Raw genomic sequence first — 18,669 nt, forward strand, 5'->3', positions numbered from 1 at the left:
GTCAAATATGCTCCTTGCAGGCGGCTCCAGCAAAAGTTCAATCTGGAGTTTAACAAGCGCAATGGCTAAAGTTGGGGTTTGGAGCCATCAGTGGATCTCATAGACCCAGGTTTCTCTATCCAAAAATTCCATTAGCAAAGAGATGCAGGGTTGACTACAGGGACTTTTTAAGTGGCTACTGAATGTGTCTTTTGCCAAGCTTCTGGAGCTCTCTTCTAGTGCAAAGTTTTTCAAGCTTGATTTTAACAGCAGGATCTTCTTTTTTTCCCAAAGAAATCCTTACATGAAATCCAAATTGTTAATTAGTTAAAAGAGTTCCAGTTGAAGGTGGTGGGGAGGGGCAGGAGCACACTGAAGTATCTCCCTTCATCTTCTCTGTCCCACTTTGCAGCCCCTGGGACAGCAAGAGACTGAAGCCTAAAGGTAAGGTGACTTGTTCAAAGTCACCCAACAAGCTGATGAAAAAGCCTGCAGAACTGTGAATCAAATGTAGGTTTCTTAATTCCAGATACATTGTTCTTTCCGCACTGAGGTTTTTTCTATATGAAAGAAAGTACTATATATCACGGGTTTAAGTAAAGGAATACACACACACGCGCACACGCGCGCACGCGCGCGCACACACACACACACAAAGAATCATAAATGTGAGGGGAAAATGTCTAAACAGAACACACCACCTGATTAATATGAACATTATAGAGGAATAGAATTGGAAGGGAACCAGCAATTTTAATGACTGACAATGATCCTATGTGGATGAACCTATTTGAGAAATAACAATATTTGTTTTGTTTTGTTCTGTTTTTTGAGGCGGAGTTTCGCTCTTGTTGCCCAGGCTGGAGTGCAATGGTGTGATCTCTGCTCACTGCAAACTCTGCCTCCTGGGTTCAAGCGATTCTCCTGCCTCAGCCTCCCGAGTAGCTGGGATTACAGGCATGCATCACCATGCCCAGCTAATTTTGTATTTTTAGTATAGATAGGGTTTCTCCATGCTGGTCAGGTTGGTCTCAAACTCCTGACCTCAGGTGATCCGCCTGCCTGGGCCTCCCAAAGTGCTGGGATTATAGGCAAGAGCCACCGCGCCTGGCCGAGAAATAACAATATTTGCTATTTTGACTTTTTTAAGATGAGTATCACCTCATTCTTTCTCCTTCTCTCCTTGAATATTTAAACATCTTCACTAACTGAACTAAGAAACTGAACTAACTCAACTATAAAACAGAGAGAGTGGGGTAAATAGTCTTTTCATGGGAACATGACAGAAAAACAGAAGACATCTAGTGTTACATCTAGTGTTAGAATTTGTCTAGCAGGCTTTCTGGTTTGGCCAAAAAGCCACCCACCCTCCCAAAAAAAGAGGAAAAAAAAAAAAAGTCAAGTGGGTTGTTTTTTCAGAGATGCTACCAAAAATGTAAAAAGGTAGAATAGCCGCAGGTTTACTCAACAACTTCTGGCTCCAAGCAGCATGACATACAATATTTGGCCACAAAATATCTGTTACTCCTATGAGCAAGAATAATAAGTGTTGGTTGCTACAAAATCCTCTCTAATATCCTGAAGTCTTTAACTACTTAGCACCTGGAAAATCTAATGGCTTATATATAGCCAAATACATCTATCCAATTAGAAAATTTAGAAACCGAAAGTGGGTAGCACCTTCAAGGTTTAATGGATCCAGTCCCAATGCTTTCAGGGGTAACTGTTCCAACACTGAGGAAGATGGAGTGGCCTCAGACAATGTCTTAGAGTTACTGATAGATGCAGCATCATAGATGAACCCCAAATGTATTATGCTAAGTGAAAGAAGCCAGACTGAAAGTCTATACACCACATGATTTCATTTATATGACATTTTGCAAAACAGAACTGCAGGGACAGGAAACCGATCAGTGGTTGCAACAGATGAGGGTTGAGGGTAGGGTATCAATTACAAAAGAGCTGGGGGGTACCTGGCACAGTAGCTCATGCCTGTAATCCCAACAGTTTGGGAGGCCGAGGTGGGCAGATTGCCTGAGCTCAAAAGTTCGAGACCAGCCTGGGCAACATGGTGAGACCCTGCCTCTATAAAGAAAAAGAAGGAAAAAAAAAAGAGCTTGGGGGAACTTTGGGGGATGATGGAAATATTCTGTATCTTGATAATGGCAATGGTTACTTGACTGTATGCATTTGTCAAAATTCATAGAACTGTACGTGCTAAAAAGGGTGAATTTTACTGCACATAAAATTATACCCGAATTACCTAACCAAAAAAAAAAAAAAAAGAGTGTTTCTGGTGAGACTGTGTGCATGGACAGAAAGGCAGATGCTATCACTTTTTTGCTGGAGAGTTTCACGTTTCAATAAATGCCAGCAGTTCCCACACGGGGAATAGGCAGTTCCCCTAAACAGAGTCATTTCCCTGCTCCCACCTTCATTTCCACTAGTGGCCTGAGCTCCATCAGGCACAATGAAGATCCCACTCAAGAAGGGCCAAGGTTCAGGAAGAGGGAGCAGAGGCGACGGGGTGGAGCAGCAGGCCCACTCTGTGGGCAGCAGAGAGGGCTGGGTAAAACCACGCGGTTCATCCCTGAAGCTGCTCAGTCACTCCCTCGGTTAATTATCTGTCTGCTGATTCATGAGTTGTGGTTCCTGTGGGCATGCTTCCTGGAGATTTCTGCCAACAAGGGAAGAAGGGTTCTTGGGACTGGGAGGGGATGATAACCAGAGATCCCAAGTAGGGTGGGGAGCTTTAGAGGAGAAATTTCTATCAGGAAATTCTAGAGTCATAGCCAGACTCCCCCTCCTCACTGTGGTGTGCTTACCCCATCTTATGGTCTTCCCAGGAGACCTCTGTCACTCCTCACCTTTGCCCTCACACCCACACGTCTAAGGGGGAGAAAGGAGAATGTTGCCCTTCTACTGGCTCCTCCCAGGAGGAAAAAACAAAAACACAGACACTTTACAGAGGATCCCTTGAGTTTTTCACACTCTCAGATCACAGGTCTAAATGGTGCAACAGTGCAGCAGCCCAAATGCCCAAAGAATTCAAAATCTTGGCTATGTTTTAATACCCTCCAGATTATCCAAACAGAGCACTTGAGGATCTTATATGAATGAGTGCAAATATTCAAACATTGGGTTTCTTAAAGAGAGGCACATCATCTATAGATGCCTTTTCATAGCATTCCATAGATATTTATCTTGCTGCCTATGTGCCAGGCAGTGGGCATAGAGTATTGAACAAAATAGACATGTCCCTCTCCTCATGGAACTTGAAATCTTATAGATCCTTTTATCTTCCTCTTTTTTCAGATACGGGGCTTGAGGTTTTCTCATGGGTAAAGCAAATGTATAAGCCTTTTTCCTCCTTGGCTGCTTCTGTGGATTCTTGCCGGGTTAGAGTAGCTGAGATACGCCAAGTCGGCAATGAGGAATAAGTTGAAAGGGACCCCATCAGTTTCATTCTGAAAGCCTGCATAGTGCTTATGCATGAAGCGGTAACAGCTTTTGCCTCCAATACATGGTAGATAGCATGGATAGGAAGAATAATGACAATAGTAGTTGTCATTTATTAAATACTTATTTTGTGCCTCTGTTTCATTTAATCAGCATAATCATAGGCATTGTTTCCTCCACCTTACAAATGAGGAAACTGAGGACTCAAGAGATTAGGTAACTTATTTAAGGCCACAGAGCCTACAGGAGACAAAGTCAAGAATCAAACCCACATCTTACTGGTTTTAAACCATAGCTCTCCCTTTCCGAAGCCAACAAGCCTTCCTCCTGTGTTTCTCCAGGACCTGAGGATTCCTGCAGAGGGCCTCAACTGGAGAGTTTCTAGGATATAAACTCCAAAAGAGAAATAAACACCCCAGCTTAGACCTAATTAGGTCAGAATAAAAACCTAAACACGAGGAAGACACAAAACCCATACTTCCTGGGTGAAGCTAAAAAGATCACCTTCGTACATAAAATTAAAAACTTGATGCTATCCTCAATCAACCTCTGTTCTCCCCAAAGCAGACTCTACTACCCTGGGACAACCTCTCTGTGCCACTCCCACACCCACTCAGCTCTTTCTGTGCCCCTTCGACACTTGGAGTCCCAACCCAACTGTCCTACTCTCATCCCACCATCTGCTTCCCCAGGGATCTGATGACCCTGCCACCAACACTGGGATGGCAGATATAAATATAGTAGAAACTACTTTGCAGAGTTGGGGGCGGGGTATTACTCTGGAAGTCTGACTTTAGAGCCCCTGCCCTTAAACACTACTGTACGCTGCTTCTCAGAGAGTGCGGGGCTAGCCCAGCCCAACCCATCACCACTTCTTGAATCGTCCCAATCACAAGATTAATCTGTGAACAGATTGCCTAAGGATTTTTTTTTTTTTAATTTTTAGTAGAGATTAGGTCTCACTATGTTGCCCAAGCTGGTCTCGAACTCCTGGGCTCAAGCAATCCTCCTACCTCCACTTCCCAAAGTGCTGGGATAACAGGCATAAGCCACCGTGCCTGACCAGATATCTTAAAGGATTTTTCAACACAAACATAGGTATGTCAATGCAGTGGAATCCAATACACTCCAAAGTGAATTTGGAATACTGTGAATGTGAAAATTTTTTAATGACAGCAAAAATTGTTGTAAGTGCATGGAGGCAAGCATCTCATCCTGGACAGGGAAAGCATATCTTTTTTTTTTTTTTTTTTTTTTTTTTTTTTTGACTGAGTTGCCCTGGTAGATTTCTCCATTCCCCGCATCTGATCCAAGGCTCCACATGTACGAGGGCAGAATGCTGGAGATTCCTATTTCTGTGTCATAGTCATCAGACTGCTCACTGCACTCGAACACTATCAGCTGATCTGTCACATAGGAAATTCAGCAATAACCACTGCAATATTCCCCTCGCATCAACTGTAATCCCTCCTTCAAGATATCCTTGGCCAGGCGCAGTGGCTCCCGCCTGTAATCCCAGCACTTTGGGAGGCCGAGGCAGGTGGATCACAAGGTCAAGAAATCGAGACCATCCTGGCCAACATGGAGAAACTCCGTCTCTCTAGCGAGAGTCCATCTCAAAATAATAATAATAATAATAATAATAATAATATCCTTGCCCTGTCCAGGATGAATTACACGTCTATACATACACAGAAGAATCTTGAAGGGAATCACTAAAGTATTTTCGAATAGTTTATCTTTGAAGTGAACTTATCAACAAAGCTTCCCTTTTTAAAATAAATCCTGGCCAGGTGCGGTGGCTCACGCCTGTATTCCTAGCACTTTGAGAGGCCGAGGTGAGTGGATCACTTGAGGCCAGGAGTTCGAGACCAGCTTGGCCAACATGATGAAACCCTGTCTCTACTAAAAATACAAAAATTACCCGGCGTGGTGGCGGGCGCCTGTAATCCCAGCTACTCGGGAGGCAGAGTCAGGAGAATCGCTTAAACCCAGGAGGCAGAAGTTGCAGTGAGCCGAGAACCCACCACTGCACTCCAGCCTGGGCAACAGAGGGAGACTCAGTCTCAAAAAATAAATAAATAAAACAAAATAGGGCGCGGTGGCTCAAGCCTGTAATCCCAGCACTTTGGGAGGCCGAGACGGGTGGATGACGAGGTCAGGAGATCGAGACCATCCTGGCTAACACAGTGAAACCCCGTCTCTACTAAAAAATACAAAAAAGAAAAAACTAGCCAGGCGAGGTGGCGGGCGCCTGTAGTCCCAGCTACTCGGGAGGCTGAGGCAGGAGAATGGCATAAATCCGGGGGACGGCTCTTGCAGTGAGCAGAGATCCGGCCACTGCACTCCAGCCTGGGTGACAGAGCAAGACTCCATCTCAAAAAAATAAAATAAAATAAAATAAAATAAAATAAAATAAAAAAATCCCTTCTGCAGGGTGTAGGTTGTTTTACGAGTACTACAGTTTTTATTAAAAATACTTATATGCACTCTTGTGTCATCCTCTGAGGCAGAGGCGGCCCCAGCAGACCAGGAGCCAGGGTTTCTCCCCACCCCAGGCAAAATCTCCAAGGACTCCGAGAGGACCACGGTCAGCAACCCCGGGATATGCCAGCTCCATCCCTCCACCTGTGTCCCCAGCACCAAAGAAGCCGAATGCCGATTGCCTTGACGGCTGACGGTGTGCGCAGCAGCCAGAGACAAAGCCAAGGATCTCACTGGCCCAAGGGAGCCTTTTCATGGCTCCCCGAATACACTAGAGATTTTTCGGGTGCAGGGTCTGCCCCGGGAGTAGAGGCACCGCTGCCACCCGGGGACACTGGAGGAGGCAAAGCCCTCATCCTGCTCCAAAACAATCCCGCAGGAAGCCAAGTTGAAGGAAAAAAGAAAAAAGAGAAAAAGAAAAAGAAAAAACCTTTTCCTGGAGAAAGTGTAGCAGGAGAAATTGGAAACGTGGGGAAACTGGCTAACCCGCGCGCGCGCTCGCTCTCACCCAGGAAGCTACGGCGGCATCCCTCTGCCAAGGCCCGGGAACAATCCCCGGAAGCCCCACCTCGCCTTGGCTCCTGGGCCAGTAGTCCTTGGCCCGACCGGGACCACCAACGACGCGCGCAGCCCGGGCTGATCGCGGGACTCAGAGATGAGCCCACCGCACCGTGAGCGCCGCGGCGGCCGGGAAGGCTCTCAGCCTGGCTGATGGCTTCGGCGTCCCGGAGGACCCGCCCCCAGGCACCAGGCACCTCTCAGCCTCGCCACCGCCAGGCCAGGAAGGTCCCCAGCTCCCGGCTCCGACGGCCCCAGCCAGGACCCGCGCATTCCCAGCGCAGACGCGCTGAACCAGCCCTCCGGTTTTCCCGGCTCCAAGTCCGCAACTTGACCGCGGCGCGGATCCTGGGGCAGCTGCGTCGCTGCCAAGCCGGAGCCTCACTCACCTCCGACGCCAACGCCCGCCAGCGCCCCCAGCGCCAGCACAGTTGCCCAGAGCGGCCGGGGCCCGGGCTGCGCTCGCATCTCGTCCGCCTCCCGCCGAGCTCCGCCCGCCCCACAGTGGGCGCCGCCGCCCGCGGCCGCTTTTCCCGCAGCGGGAGGGGAGGGGACGCGGTGGGTGGGACGCAACGGGGCGGGCCACGGACTTGCGCTTCCTCCCTTCGGGCTTCTCTGGACCCTGTGCCTGAGAGGGAGCGGTGGGAAACTGCTGCTACTCTCCCGCCGCCTCCCTCGCCTCGCCCACGAGGACCCGCCTGCCAGCCAGGTTGTCAGCGCATCCTGGTCCCGGGGGTCCGCGACTGGGCACTTGGAAGCTCAGAAAGGCCAGGAGCTTGTGACCCCTCTCTGGACCCTTCCAGTCCCGCCTCCCGGGATACCCTGTTTCATTTGGATTCTTGGGACACATTCACCCGCTGCCTCGAGTTTCATTCATTCACACTTTAATTAATTTGATTGACAAACATCTGTTGAATGCCTTCTCTGAGCCGATTCAGTCTTTTATTATTAACTAATTTTTTTCCTGCCTTAGTTTGGTTTTCCGGTAGACTACCTACCTGTTGAGGGCAAGACCACATCCCAAGCTTGTGTAAGCAGTGATGAGTCCATGAAGAGCCTCACCCCACAAACACTTGGTTGCACCTAGCCGGTGTCTGAAAACGTTTCAGAACCCAGTCAGCATATTGCCTCCAAATTCACACTAACAGGCTTTGGGACTTTATCTATTTTCCTCAAAGGCCTCCTGTCTGACTCCCCCAAACTGTGGCCCCTTAACTCCCACCCCAATCTTTCCTTGAGTCCCTGGATCTTCCCCAGACTTAAAACCTCTGGAAGCTCAGAGAGGCAAAATACTATGGCTATGAGCAAGAGGCCACCAGGAAGTAGCCGGGGTAGTGCAGCCCTCCTCATTGGGTAGCCCTGATGGTGATAAAAAAAAAACAAGGCCTGAGGCATCAGTTCCCTTTTAGGGCTCTCAGAGTGGCCCTTGGCTTCCCTATGCAGAGTCCCCACCCTCTTCTGCGACACACAAGATGCCAGACAACTGGCCCTGACCCATCTCTCCAGCCCATCTCACACCCTAAGTCCAAGAAGATACATGTCATTCCCAAATGCTCCATGTCTTCTTGTCTGACTGATTTTCCTTCCTTTTTCCACTTGGAAAATTCCACTTATCTTTCAAAACATCTCCGATGCCCTCTTTTCCATGTAATTTTTTTCTGACAATCCTCCACCTCCTGCCCCACCCTCCCAAACACTAGGATACACCTTAACAGTAACACACATCAGCAGAAGCGTCACTAGCAATTTGCAAGGGGAAGAGCCAGCTCTGGAAAGGGTAGTTGGGCCCTCTGACCTGGGCTTTCAGGTTGAAGCTCCATCTACCTCCCCTGGCTTCAGAGGGCCTTTAAGCCAGAAGCGTTTTAACAGCAATTTCAAGGCCCTGGAGCAAAGTTCAGGTCACATGGCCTGGTTACATCTCTGCCTAAAATATTTACTTATCTGCTCCATTCCCATATATATAAAACCAATCTCCAGCCACTTAGGTGTCTCCTCAGCCTATCCCTACTGGCACCAACCACTTGGGGTGGGCAACGACCTCAGCAAATATGCTAAGTCCACAACCCAAGCCCAAGCCCTAGCAAACATGACGCAATTGTGCAAGTGAGTCCATTCTGCACTCCCAGCCCCAAGGAAGGCAAAGGAGGTAGTCCATTCACATTTAGTATAGTAATTGATGGTTGTGTTTACATTTACTATCTTGTTATTCATTCCATCTTTTTGGCTGGTTTCTCTGTTTCTCTTTTTCTGCTTTCTTTAGGGATAATTTTTTTTTCTCTACCGGCTTCCTAGTTATAGGATGTGTGTGTGTATGTGTGCGCTCTAGGTATTACAATATTCCTCCTTAACTTATCATACAATCTCCTATGTTGAATTAATATTGAACAATTCTATGTAAATTGTAAGAATCTGTAAACTAAAAATAAAATTCTAAGCCCCCTCCACAACTGTCTGAACTGACCCTTCCTCTCAGCCAAAGGCATTTCAAAGTTAATCTGAAAAGCTAATTCAGGCCATGATGTGAAGCGGGTTTGGGGAAGGTTTGTGGGGGGGCATTGAATATGCCTCACAGCTGACCAGCATTAGCATCAGCACAAAGACCTTAAGGCTGATAGAATAGACTCTCTAAGTCTGACAAGAAACATTAACAATCTAGTCTCTCTGAAGCCTTTGGCTTCATCTGCATGATAAAACTTTGGTCTCCACAGCCCTTTATCCTAACTCAGACATTCCTTTCTATTGATTCTAGGTCTTTAGATAATAACTCTTACAACCAATTGCCAATCAAAAAATCTTTGAATCTGTCTCTGACCTGGATGTCCCTGTGTCAGATGTCCCGCCTTTCTGGACTGAACCAATGTTCAATGTACATGTATTGATTGATGTTTTTTGTCTCCCTAAAATGTATAAAACCAACCGGTAGCCCAACCACCTTGGGCATGTGTCTTCAGGACCTCCTGAGGCTGTGTCATGGGCATGTGCTTAACCTTGGCAAAATAAACTTCTAAATTGATTGAGACTTGTCTCTTCACGTACATTAAAGATGGTCTGCTGTTTGCTGTCTCCATCATCTCTGGTGAGAAGTCTGCCATCTTTTATATTCTTGTTTCTCTGTCTTCTCCCCCTGGATTTTTTTCCCTAACTTTTTATTTTGAAATCATTAATACTTACAGAAGAGTTACAAAATACTAAAGAGAGTTTTCTTATGTCCTTCACCCAGCTTCCCCTAATGTTCACATCTTATATTTCTACATCATAATTATCAAACATGGGAAACTAACATTGATATAATACTATTAATCTAGCTACAGAATATGAATTTTACCATTTTTCCCACTAATGTTCTTTTTCTGGTCCAGGGTCTAATCCATTGAATTTAGTCATCATGTCTCCTTAGTTGGCCTCAATCTGTGACATTTTCTCAGTCTTTCTCATTCATCACTTTGACACTTTTGAAAAGTCTAGGCCAGCCAGGTGCGGTAGCTAACACCTATAATCCCAGCAATTTGGGAGGCCAAGGCAGGTGGATTACTTGAGGTCAGGAGTTTAACACTAGCCTGGCCAAGATGGCGAAACCCCATCCCTACTAAAAATACAAAAAAAGGGTCAGGTGTGATGGCTCACACCTATAATCCCAGCACTTTGGGAGGCCAAGAGGGGTAAATCACCTGAAGTCAGGAGTTTGAGGCCAGCCTGGCCAACATGGTGAAACCCTATCACTACCAAAAATACAAAAAATTAGCCAGGCATCATGGTGGGCACTTGTAATCCCAGCTACTCGGGAGGCTGAGACAGGAGAATCGCTTGAACCTGGGAGGAGGAGTTGCAGTGAGCCAAGATAACGCCACTGCACTCCAGCCTCAGCGACAGAGCAAGACTCCGTCACACACACACACACATACACACACACACACACACACACTCTCACACAAATTAGCTGGGCATGGTGGCACGTGCCTCTAGTCCCAAATACTTGGGAGGCTGAGGCAGGAGAATCACTTGATCCTGGGAGGCAGAGGTTGCTGTGAGCCGAGATTGCACCACTGCACTCCAGCCTGGGTAACAAAGGAAGACTCCATCTCAAAAAGAAAAAAGAAAAGAAAAGAAAAGAAAAGTCTAGGTCAGTTTTTTGTAGTATTATGTTTATTTGGGACTTGTCTGCTGTTTTCTCATTTTGGACAAGAATACTGTGAAAATGATGCTGTGCCTTCTGAGTACATCATATCAAGGAGTATATGATGTTGATATGACTTATTACTTTGATCACATGGTTAAGGTGGTGTCTGCCAGGTTTATTCACTATAAAGCTGCCATTTCTGTGAATGACAGGGCCTTAGCAGATGGATAATAAAAGTAAAAAAATACAAAAAAAAAGCTACCATTTTTCTCTTTGTAATCAATACATATTTAATGGGAGGATACTTGAATTTTATGCAAATATCATAATGGTTTCATAATTTCACCCACTAATTTTATCATCCATTGATGATTCTTAACTGCAACCATTCTTACTGTGGCATTTGATTCATAGTGATTTTCTATTTTCTTTTTTCTTATACAGTTATTAATTAACATTCAACAGTAAAGAAGAGCTGTTCCTTCTCTTCCACTTTAAAATTTGTTTATTTATGTCAGTATAAACTCACGGATATTTATTTTATTGCAGGACTAATAATCCAGTACTATCATTATTTTGCTGCTCAAATTGTCCCAGGTTTTTCTCTAGCTACTCTATTCAACATCGTCTAGATATCCTCCATCTATTTGGAGACAGTTTCCAAATCCTTTCTAAGATTTATGCTCTCCAGGTGATATGGCCCCAATTTATTTTATTTTATTTCATTTCATTTCATTTTTGAGATAGGATCTTGCTCTGTTGCCCAGGCTAGAGTGCAGTGACATGATCATAGCTGATTGTAGCCTTGAACTTCTGGGCTCAAGCAATCCTCCCACTCCAGCCTCCTGAGTATCTTGGATTATAGGCACACACCACCACATCCAGATAATTTTTAAATTCTTTGTAGAGACAGAGTCTTCTTATGTTGCCCAGGCTTGTCTCAAACTCCTGGCCTCAAGAGATCCTCCTGCCTTGGCCTCCTAAAGTTCTGGGATTATAGGCACGAGACACTATGCCTAGCTTTCTCTAGTAACTTTTAAGTTTTTATCTTTTTTTTTTTTTTTTTTTTTTTTTTTTTTTTGTGATGGAGTCTTGCTCTGTCACCCAGGCTGGAGTACAGTAGTGCAATCTCAGCTCACTTCAACCTCTGCCTCTCGGGTTCAAGCAATTCTCCTGTCTCAACCTCCTAAGTAGTCAGGATTACAGGCACCCACTGCCACGCCCAGCTAATTTTTGTATTTTTAGTAGAGATGGGGTTTCACCATGTTGGCCAGGCTGGTTTCAAACTCCTGACCTCAAGTGACCCACCCACCTTGGCCTCCCAAAGTGCTGGGATTACAGGCATGCACCACCATGCCCAGCTCTTTCTTTATCTTTGATTTTTCAGCAGCTTAACTAAAAGGTGATTAGGTGCTATTTTCTTTGTACTTATCTAGCTTACAGTTTGGTGTGATTTATGGATATATAAGTGGTTTACTTTTCCCCACATGTAGGAAATTTTTAGCCATTATTTCTCAAAATACTATTTTCTACACATTTTCTCTCTCCTTACCTGCTGAAACTCCAATTACACATATTTTAGACTATCTGATATTATTCCACAAACCACTGAGGTTTAGGTCTTTTTTAAATTATTTTTTCTGTCTTTCAGATTAAATAGTCTATTGATATTTCTTAAGTTTCTCAATCCTTTCTTTTGTAGTCTCTAATATTCTGTGATGCCTATCCAGGAGAATTTTCATTTCAGACATTATATTTGTAAGTTCTAGAATTTCCATTAGTTCTCTTCTATATTGGCAATTTATCTGCTGATATTCCCTCATCTCCTCAACCATTATGCCTATATTTTCCTTTAAGTCCATAAGCATGTTTACAGCAGTTGTTTTAAAATTCTAGTTTGCTAATTCTAGTTCATCTCAGGTTTGTTTCTCTTGATTTCCTTTTTCAGGAAAAATTATGGGTCCCTATGTACCTATAATCCCAGTGACTCAGGAGGCTGAAGTGGGAGGATCACTTGAGGCCAGGAGTTTGAACAACATAGCAAGACCCCATCTCTTAAACAGCCTGAACAACATAGCAAGGCGCCATCTCTTTAAAAAAAAGTAACAAAAAAAATTCTGGGTCCCCTTTTCCTTCTTCCTGACATGTCTAGTAATGTTAGGTTTTACCATGAAACATTGTGGACTACTGATTTTGAGTTTACGTTGTCTTTTCTTGAAGAGTATTGAGTTTTGTTCTATTAAGCGGTTAGGATAAGTATGGTGGCTTATGCCTGCAATCCTAGCAGCTTGGGAGACTGAGGAAGAAGAATCGTTTGAGCCCAGGAGGTTGAGGTTGCAATGAGCTATGATCACGCCACTGCACTCCGGCCTGGGTGACAGAGTGGGACCCTGTCTCTAAAAATAAATGAATAAATAAATGATCTGTTAAATTAGTACCAGATTGTCTTGATCTAGTCAGGCTGAGTTTTATTCTTCATCGGAAACGGCCTTTTTAAATTTTATCCTTGGTCTTAAAGTGTGGTTTCTTGTTATTGTTATCGTTGTTGTTTTTGTTTCTAAATTATAATTTTGGCCAAAAGAATATTCTTACATAGAAAATGTGTGGATCCAGAATCTATTTCTTTCGTCAAATGTAATTTCAAGTTAACTCTAACTTTTAATATACTTTTTTTTTTAGAGCAGCTTTAGATTCACAGCAAAATTTAGTGGAAAGTACAGAGTTCCCATACACCCCCCTGCCCCACACATGGAGAGCAACCCCCGTTATCCATCCCCCACCAGAATGGTACATTTGCTGCAACTGATGAACCTACATTGACACATCATTATCACCCAACATTCACAGTTTACATGAAGTTCACTCTTGATGTTATATATTTTATGGGTTTGGACAGTTTTTTGTTTTTTTTGAGACAGAGTCTCGCTCTGTCACCCAGGCTGGAGTGCAGTGGCGTGATCTCAGCTCACTGCAACCTCTGCCTCCCGGGTTCAAGCAATCATCCTGCCTCAGCCTCCCAAGTAGGATTACAGGCACCAGCTGCCACGCCCAGCTAATTTTTGTATTTTTAGTAGAGACAGGGTTGTACCACGTTGGCCAGGATAGTCTCAAACTCCTGACCTCAGGTGATCTGCCCACCTTGGCCTCCCAAAGTGCTGGGATTACTGACATGAGCCACCGCACCCAGCTGGACAAATTTACAAATACACGTATCTACCATTATAGTATTATACTCCCCTAGAATCGTTTCACTGCCCTAAAATGTCTCTGTGCTCTAAATATTTATCCCTCCTTCCCTCCAATCCTGGAAATGACTGATCTTTCTACCGTCTCCATGGTTTTCCTTTTCCAGATTGTCATATAGTTGGAATCATATAGTGTATAGTCCTTTCAGGCTGGCTTCTTTCACTTAGTAATATGTAGTTAAGGTTGCTCCCTGTCTTTTCATGGCTCGATAGCTCATTTCTTTTTAGCATTGAGTAATATCCCATTGTCTGGAGGTATTACAGTTTATCTATTCACCTACTAAAGGACATCTTGGTTGCTTCCAAGTTTGGGCAATTATGAATAAAGCTGCTCTAAACACTATGTGCAGATTTTTGTGTGGACACCAGTGCTCTGGATTTAGGCCATTCTAACAGGTGTGTAGTAGGATTTTATTATTGCTTTACTTCGTATTTCTCTGATGACATATGATGTAGAGCATCTTTCATATGCTTATTTGCTTCTTGTATACCTTCAAGCAGTGGTTTTTTACTATTGAACATGGCCCTTCCTCCTAAAGCATGGATTTTCTGGAGTATAATCTAAGTACCCAAGTTGCTCAACGAGATTTATTCTCTCTGGCCAAGCCAAAACTTAAACATCTCCAAGCCATGTACAGCCTTTAGTGACCTGTTCGGCTCTCAGCTGCTCTCTGAAAAACCTTAAGGAGTCTCACCCTGTGTATATCAGCCCATCCTTCATCCAAAGACCATGCAGAACACCCATGCAAATTTCTGGGGGCACCTCTGTGTTCAGTTCCTTCCTCTCTAAAAGCCTTCCTTGCAAATTACATCTTCCTCAGCAGCCCTGAATTCTAATCTATGCCTCTTCTGCCCAATGAGACCCACATGTCCTTCTCGGGCTTCTGGATTGCAGTGCAATCCAGAAAATGTCCCAATGCAGAAAGCTGGGCAGATACAGGGTTCACTTCATGTGTTCTCTCTTCCTTCAGGGATTATAATTCTGCTCTCCATGTCTAAAAGGAGTTCTTCAAATATTTGTTCAAAATGTTTTGTTGTTTCCTGTGGGAGAGCAAGTCCTATACCAGTCACTTTGCCAAAAGCAAAGGTTCTGTAATTACTTATTTACTTACCTCCACCTCTTCTACCAATACTGGACAGCAAGATGTTTTGAGTGCTGGGACTTACTTATGTTTCCTGGCAAGCTCTCAACAAATAAAAGAATATCTTCCTATTTGCCTACTGTTTTAATTTGAACAGACTACCTATCCAGCACAGATGTTGGGAGACCTGAGTGTCCACTCTTTGATTTGCCCAAGTGCCATGCTCCCTAGCGGATAGGACCAGGGAGGGGTATACAATGCATGGCAGGTGGAAGATCTTTCCCAAGATTCGTTTACAAGGCAAGAGTCACATTATCTGGTCCCTTGCCCCACTGTGCCAGGCTGACACCAAAATAGGTAGGATTTCCTTGTATTTCTCATTAATAGTCTACTCCAACCCCGGGGCAGCTCCTGCTTCTATTCAGTTCCTTATTGTCACCACTATAAATTTTGTGGCCAGGTTTGTGGCCATTTCTCGAACCTCTTACCTTCAGGGCCATGTTTAATTCCCCTTTGTACAAAGAGCCAAAAGGTCTAGATTCACATCCTTGCCCCACCTTTTACTAGTTAGATGGCCTTGAAAAAGTCTCCAAATCCTCTCTACATTCATCTTCCTTATCTGTAAAAAATAAGCTGTCTGTTTCCTGCCTTTTCCCCACCCCCAGTTTTAGCCTTCCCCCTCTCAACACACACACATAGTTATGAGGCTCCATTAGACCATGGGTATACCAAAGCCCTTTGTAATCTGAAAAGCACAGAGGCATGTGTTATTGTTGTTGTTATTTGTAGAGAGGCTGCAGAGAAGACTAAGTGTGGCTCAGAATCTTCTCCTCCTACACATTTGGCAGAGACTCTTCTGTCCATTGAGAAACGGATGACTCAGCTGTTGTTTTGGCTTACAGGAGAACGGGCTTTTCAGAGTCCACACTGACTAAAAATGGCATACCTGGACTTTCTGGGCTCTGGGGAGCTACTTGAGAAAGTATCCCTAGGTTTTTATCAAGGAAGTTGTGGAGGGATGAGCTCAGCCTTGGCATTCAATATTCATTCATAAGCACGTACTAAGCATATGCAGTACGCCAGGTGCTTCTCTGGATGCTGAGGCCTCAATAGCAAAGAACAGCAGGCCTGGCCCTCCTAGCGCTTGAGCCTGGTTGGGCCTGGTGCTCTGTCTTGGAGTGCAACTCCTTCCTCAACCTCGTGTGAGCCAGCCCTTCCTCTACTGAGGAGAAAACGTGAGAAGCTCAGGGCCATAGCAAACTCATCCTGTGCCCACTGATGGCAGCCGTGAACCACATGGAGAAGCAGGACTTCCGCACGTACCACCTGAGCCACAGGGAGCTGGGCAGCCAGCCCTGCTGTGCCCACACCATGATGGTTAGGCATGATTAGAAGGGAGTTGCTGAGCTCGCGCTGGGCCGTCAACTGCCTCCTCCTCCTCCGCCCTCTCCTCCGGCCTGATGCCCTCCTCACTCTCACCTACACCTGGGGCCTACACTGGCTGGCTCCCACGTACTGTGTCTGTAATGTGCCCCAACCCTGGGGGGCTGTGCAGAGCTGCATCATCCCTGCAGGTGAGAGTTTTTATGTAAATTAATTTTGTACATGTTTGGGTGTGGATTCTGTAACCTCTTCCCCTTCCCTCTCAACCGCACCATATGAATTATACAAAATATTTCTGTTGAACTAGGACTGACCTTTCCTTGGCTTTTATACGTATTAAACAGATGTGAATCTAGAAAGAAGGAAAGAAGGAAGGAAGGAAGGAAGGAAGGAAGGAAGGAAGGAAGGAAGGAAGGAAGGAAGGAAGGAGGGAGGGAAGGAGGGAGGGAGGGAGGGAGGGAGGGAGGGAGGGAGGGAGGGAGGGGGGAAAGAAAGAAAGAAAGAAAGAAAGAAAGAAAAGAAAGAAAGAAAGAAAGAAAGAAAGAAAGAAAGAAAGAAAGAAAGAAAGAAAGAAGAAAGAAGGAAGGAAGGAAGGAAGGAAGGAAGGAAGGAAGGAAGGAAGGAAGGAAGGAAGGAAGGAAGGAAAAAGAAAGAAAGAAAAAGAAAGAAAGAAAGAAAGAAAGAAAGAAAGAAAGAAAGAAAGAAAGAAAGAAAGAAAGAAAAGAGGAGAAGAAGAGAAGAGAAAAGAGAAAAGAAAAGAAAGAGGAGAGGAGAGGAGAAGAAAAGAAGCTAAGGACTTTCCATCCCAGCTCAACAAACAAGGTACTGCCTGGCCAAGCCTCGATTCAAGCTCTGAGCCCACAAAGGACATCACTGCCCATGCTCCATCTCAAACCAATCCATGCACCTTCCCCATCCAACCCCAGAATAATGGAGCTACTGCTTGGCTTCTGGCCCCAAGCTCCTGTTCTAGTATCTCTCTAAATCCCCAGTCACCCTCCTTGGGACCCTGCTCCAGTGAATTCAGACTTGCAGCTGGGCTCCAGACACTTCTCTCAGCCCTCTCTGACATTCCCTATTTGTTTTTTTTGTTTGGTTTTTTTGTTTGTTTGTTTGTTTGTTTGTTTGTTTTTCTGAGATGGAGTTTTGCTCTTATCACCCAGGCTGGAGTGCAATGGTGCGATCTCGGCTCACTGTAACCTCTGCCTCCCAGGTTCAAGCGATTCTCGGCCTCAGCCTCCTGAGTAGCTGGGATTACAGGCGCCCACCACCAGACCAAGCTAATTTTTTTGTATTTTTAGTAGAGAGAAGATTTCACCATGTTGGCCAGGCTGGTCTCAAACTCCTGACCTCAAGTGATCCACCCGCCTCTGCCTCCCAAAGTGCTGGGATTATAGGTGTGAGCCACCGCCCCGGCCTCCTTATTTGTATTCTTAAAAGACAGATTTGAATCCTAGAGCCTCCATTTCCTAGCTGAGGGACCCTGGCAAGTTACTTGACTGCCCTAAGCCTCTATTTCCTCATCTATGAAATAGAGTTAGAAGGGACATGATGGCTCATACCTGTAATCCCAGTGCTTGGGGAGACTGAGGCAGGAGGATCACTTGAGCCCAGGAGTTCAAGACCAGTCTGAGTATCAAAGCAAGACTTCATCTCTACAGAAATGTTTAAAAAATTAGCTGGGTGCACTGGCACACGCCTGTAGTCCTAGCTACTTGGGAGGTGAGGTGGGAGGACTGCTTGAGCCCAGAAGTTCAAGGCTGCAGTGAGCTATGATCATGCCACTGCACTCTAACCTCTTAAAAAATATAAAACATAAATAAATTTTTAAAATAAGGTTAAATGAAAAAATTAACGTAAGTCATTTAGCACAGTAATTGGCATGTAATAAGTATTCAATAAATGGCGGGCATGGTGACTCACATCTATAATCCCTGTGTGGGAGATTTGAGGTGTGACCATTGTGGGAGGCCAAGGAGAGGATCCCTTGAGCCCAAGAGTTTGAAACCAGCCTGAACAACATGGTGAAACCCCATCTCCAAAAGTAAGTGAGTAAACAAATAAAAAAAATAGGCCAGGCACGGTGGCTCACACCTGTAATCCCAGCACTTTGGGAGGCCGAGACGGTCGGATCACGAGGTCAGGAGATTGAGACCATCCTGGCTAACACTCTGAAACCCCATCTCTACTAAAAATACAAAAAATTAGCCGGGTGTGGTGGTGGGCTCCCGTAGTCCAAGCTACACGGGAGGCTGAGGCAGGAGAATGGCGTGAACCCGGGAGGCGGAGCTTGCAGTGAGTGGAGATCACGCCACTGTACTCCAGCCTGGGCGACAGAGCGAGACTCTGTCTCAAAAAAAAT

General features: G+C 45.2%; 1 protein-coding gene and 1 non-coding gene across 2 annotated transcripts in view; one reads left to right on the forward strand and one right to left on the reverse strand.

Annotated features, from left to right (window-relative positions):
- ITGB3 (integrin subunit beta 3) overlaps nucleotides 1-6,977 on the reverse strand; it is a 67,194-nt gene extending 60,217 nt beyond the window's left edge. The window contains exon 1 of the mRNA XM_050764898.1: nucleotides 6,870-6,977. Coding sequence (XP_050620855.1) covers nucleotides 6,870-6,948 — 79 coding nt within the window. The 5' untranslated portion in view covers nucleotides 6,949-6,977. The remainder of the gene's footprint in view (nucleotides 1-6,869) is intronic.
- On the forward strand, nucleotides 1,282-1,343 carry LOC126940020 (U7 small nuclear RNA). Its single transcript, XR_007720547.1, has one exon. It is a non-coding gene; the product is annotated as a U7 small nuclear RNA (small nuclear RNA).
- Nucleotides 6,978-18,669: the final 11,692 nt, after the last annotated feature.

This window comes from Macaca thibetana, chromosome 16 (genome assembly GCF_024542745.1).
Source record: "Macaca thibetana thibetana isolate TM-01 chromosome 16, ASM2454274v1, whole genome shotgun sequence".
Classification (NCBI taxonomy): Eukaryota; Metazoa; Chordata; class Mammalia; order Primates; family Cercopithecidae; genus Macaca; species Macaca thibetana.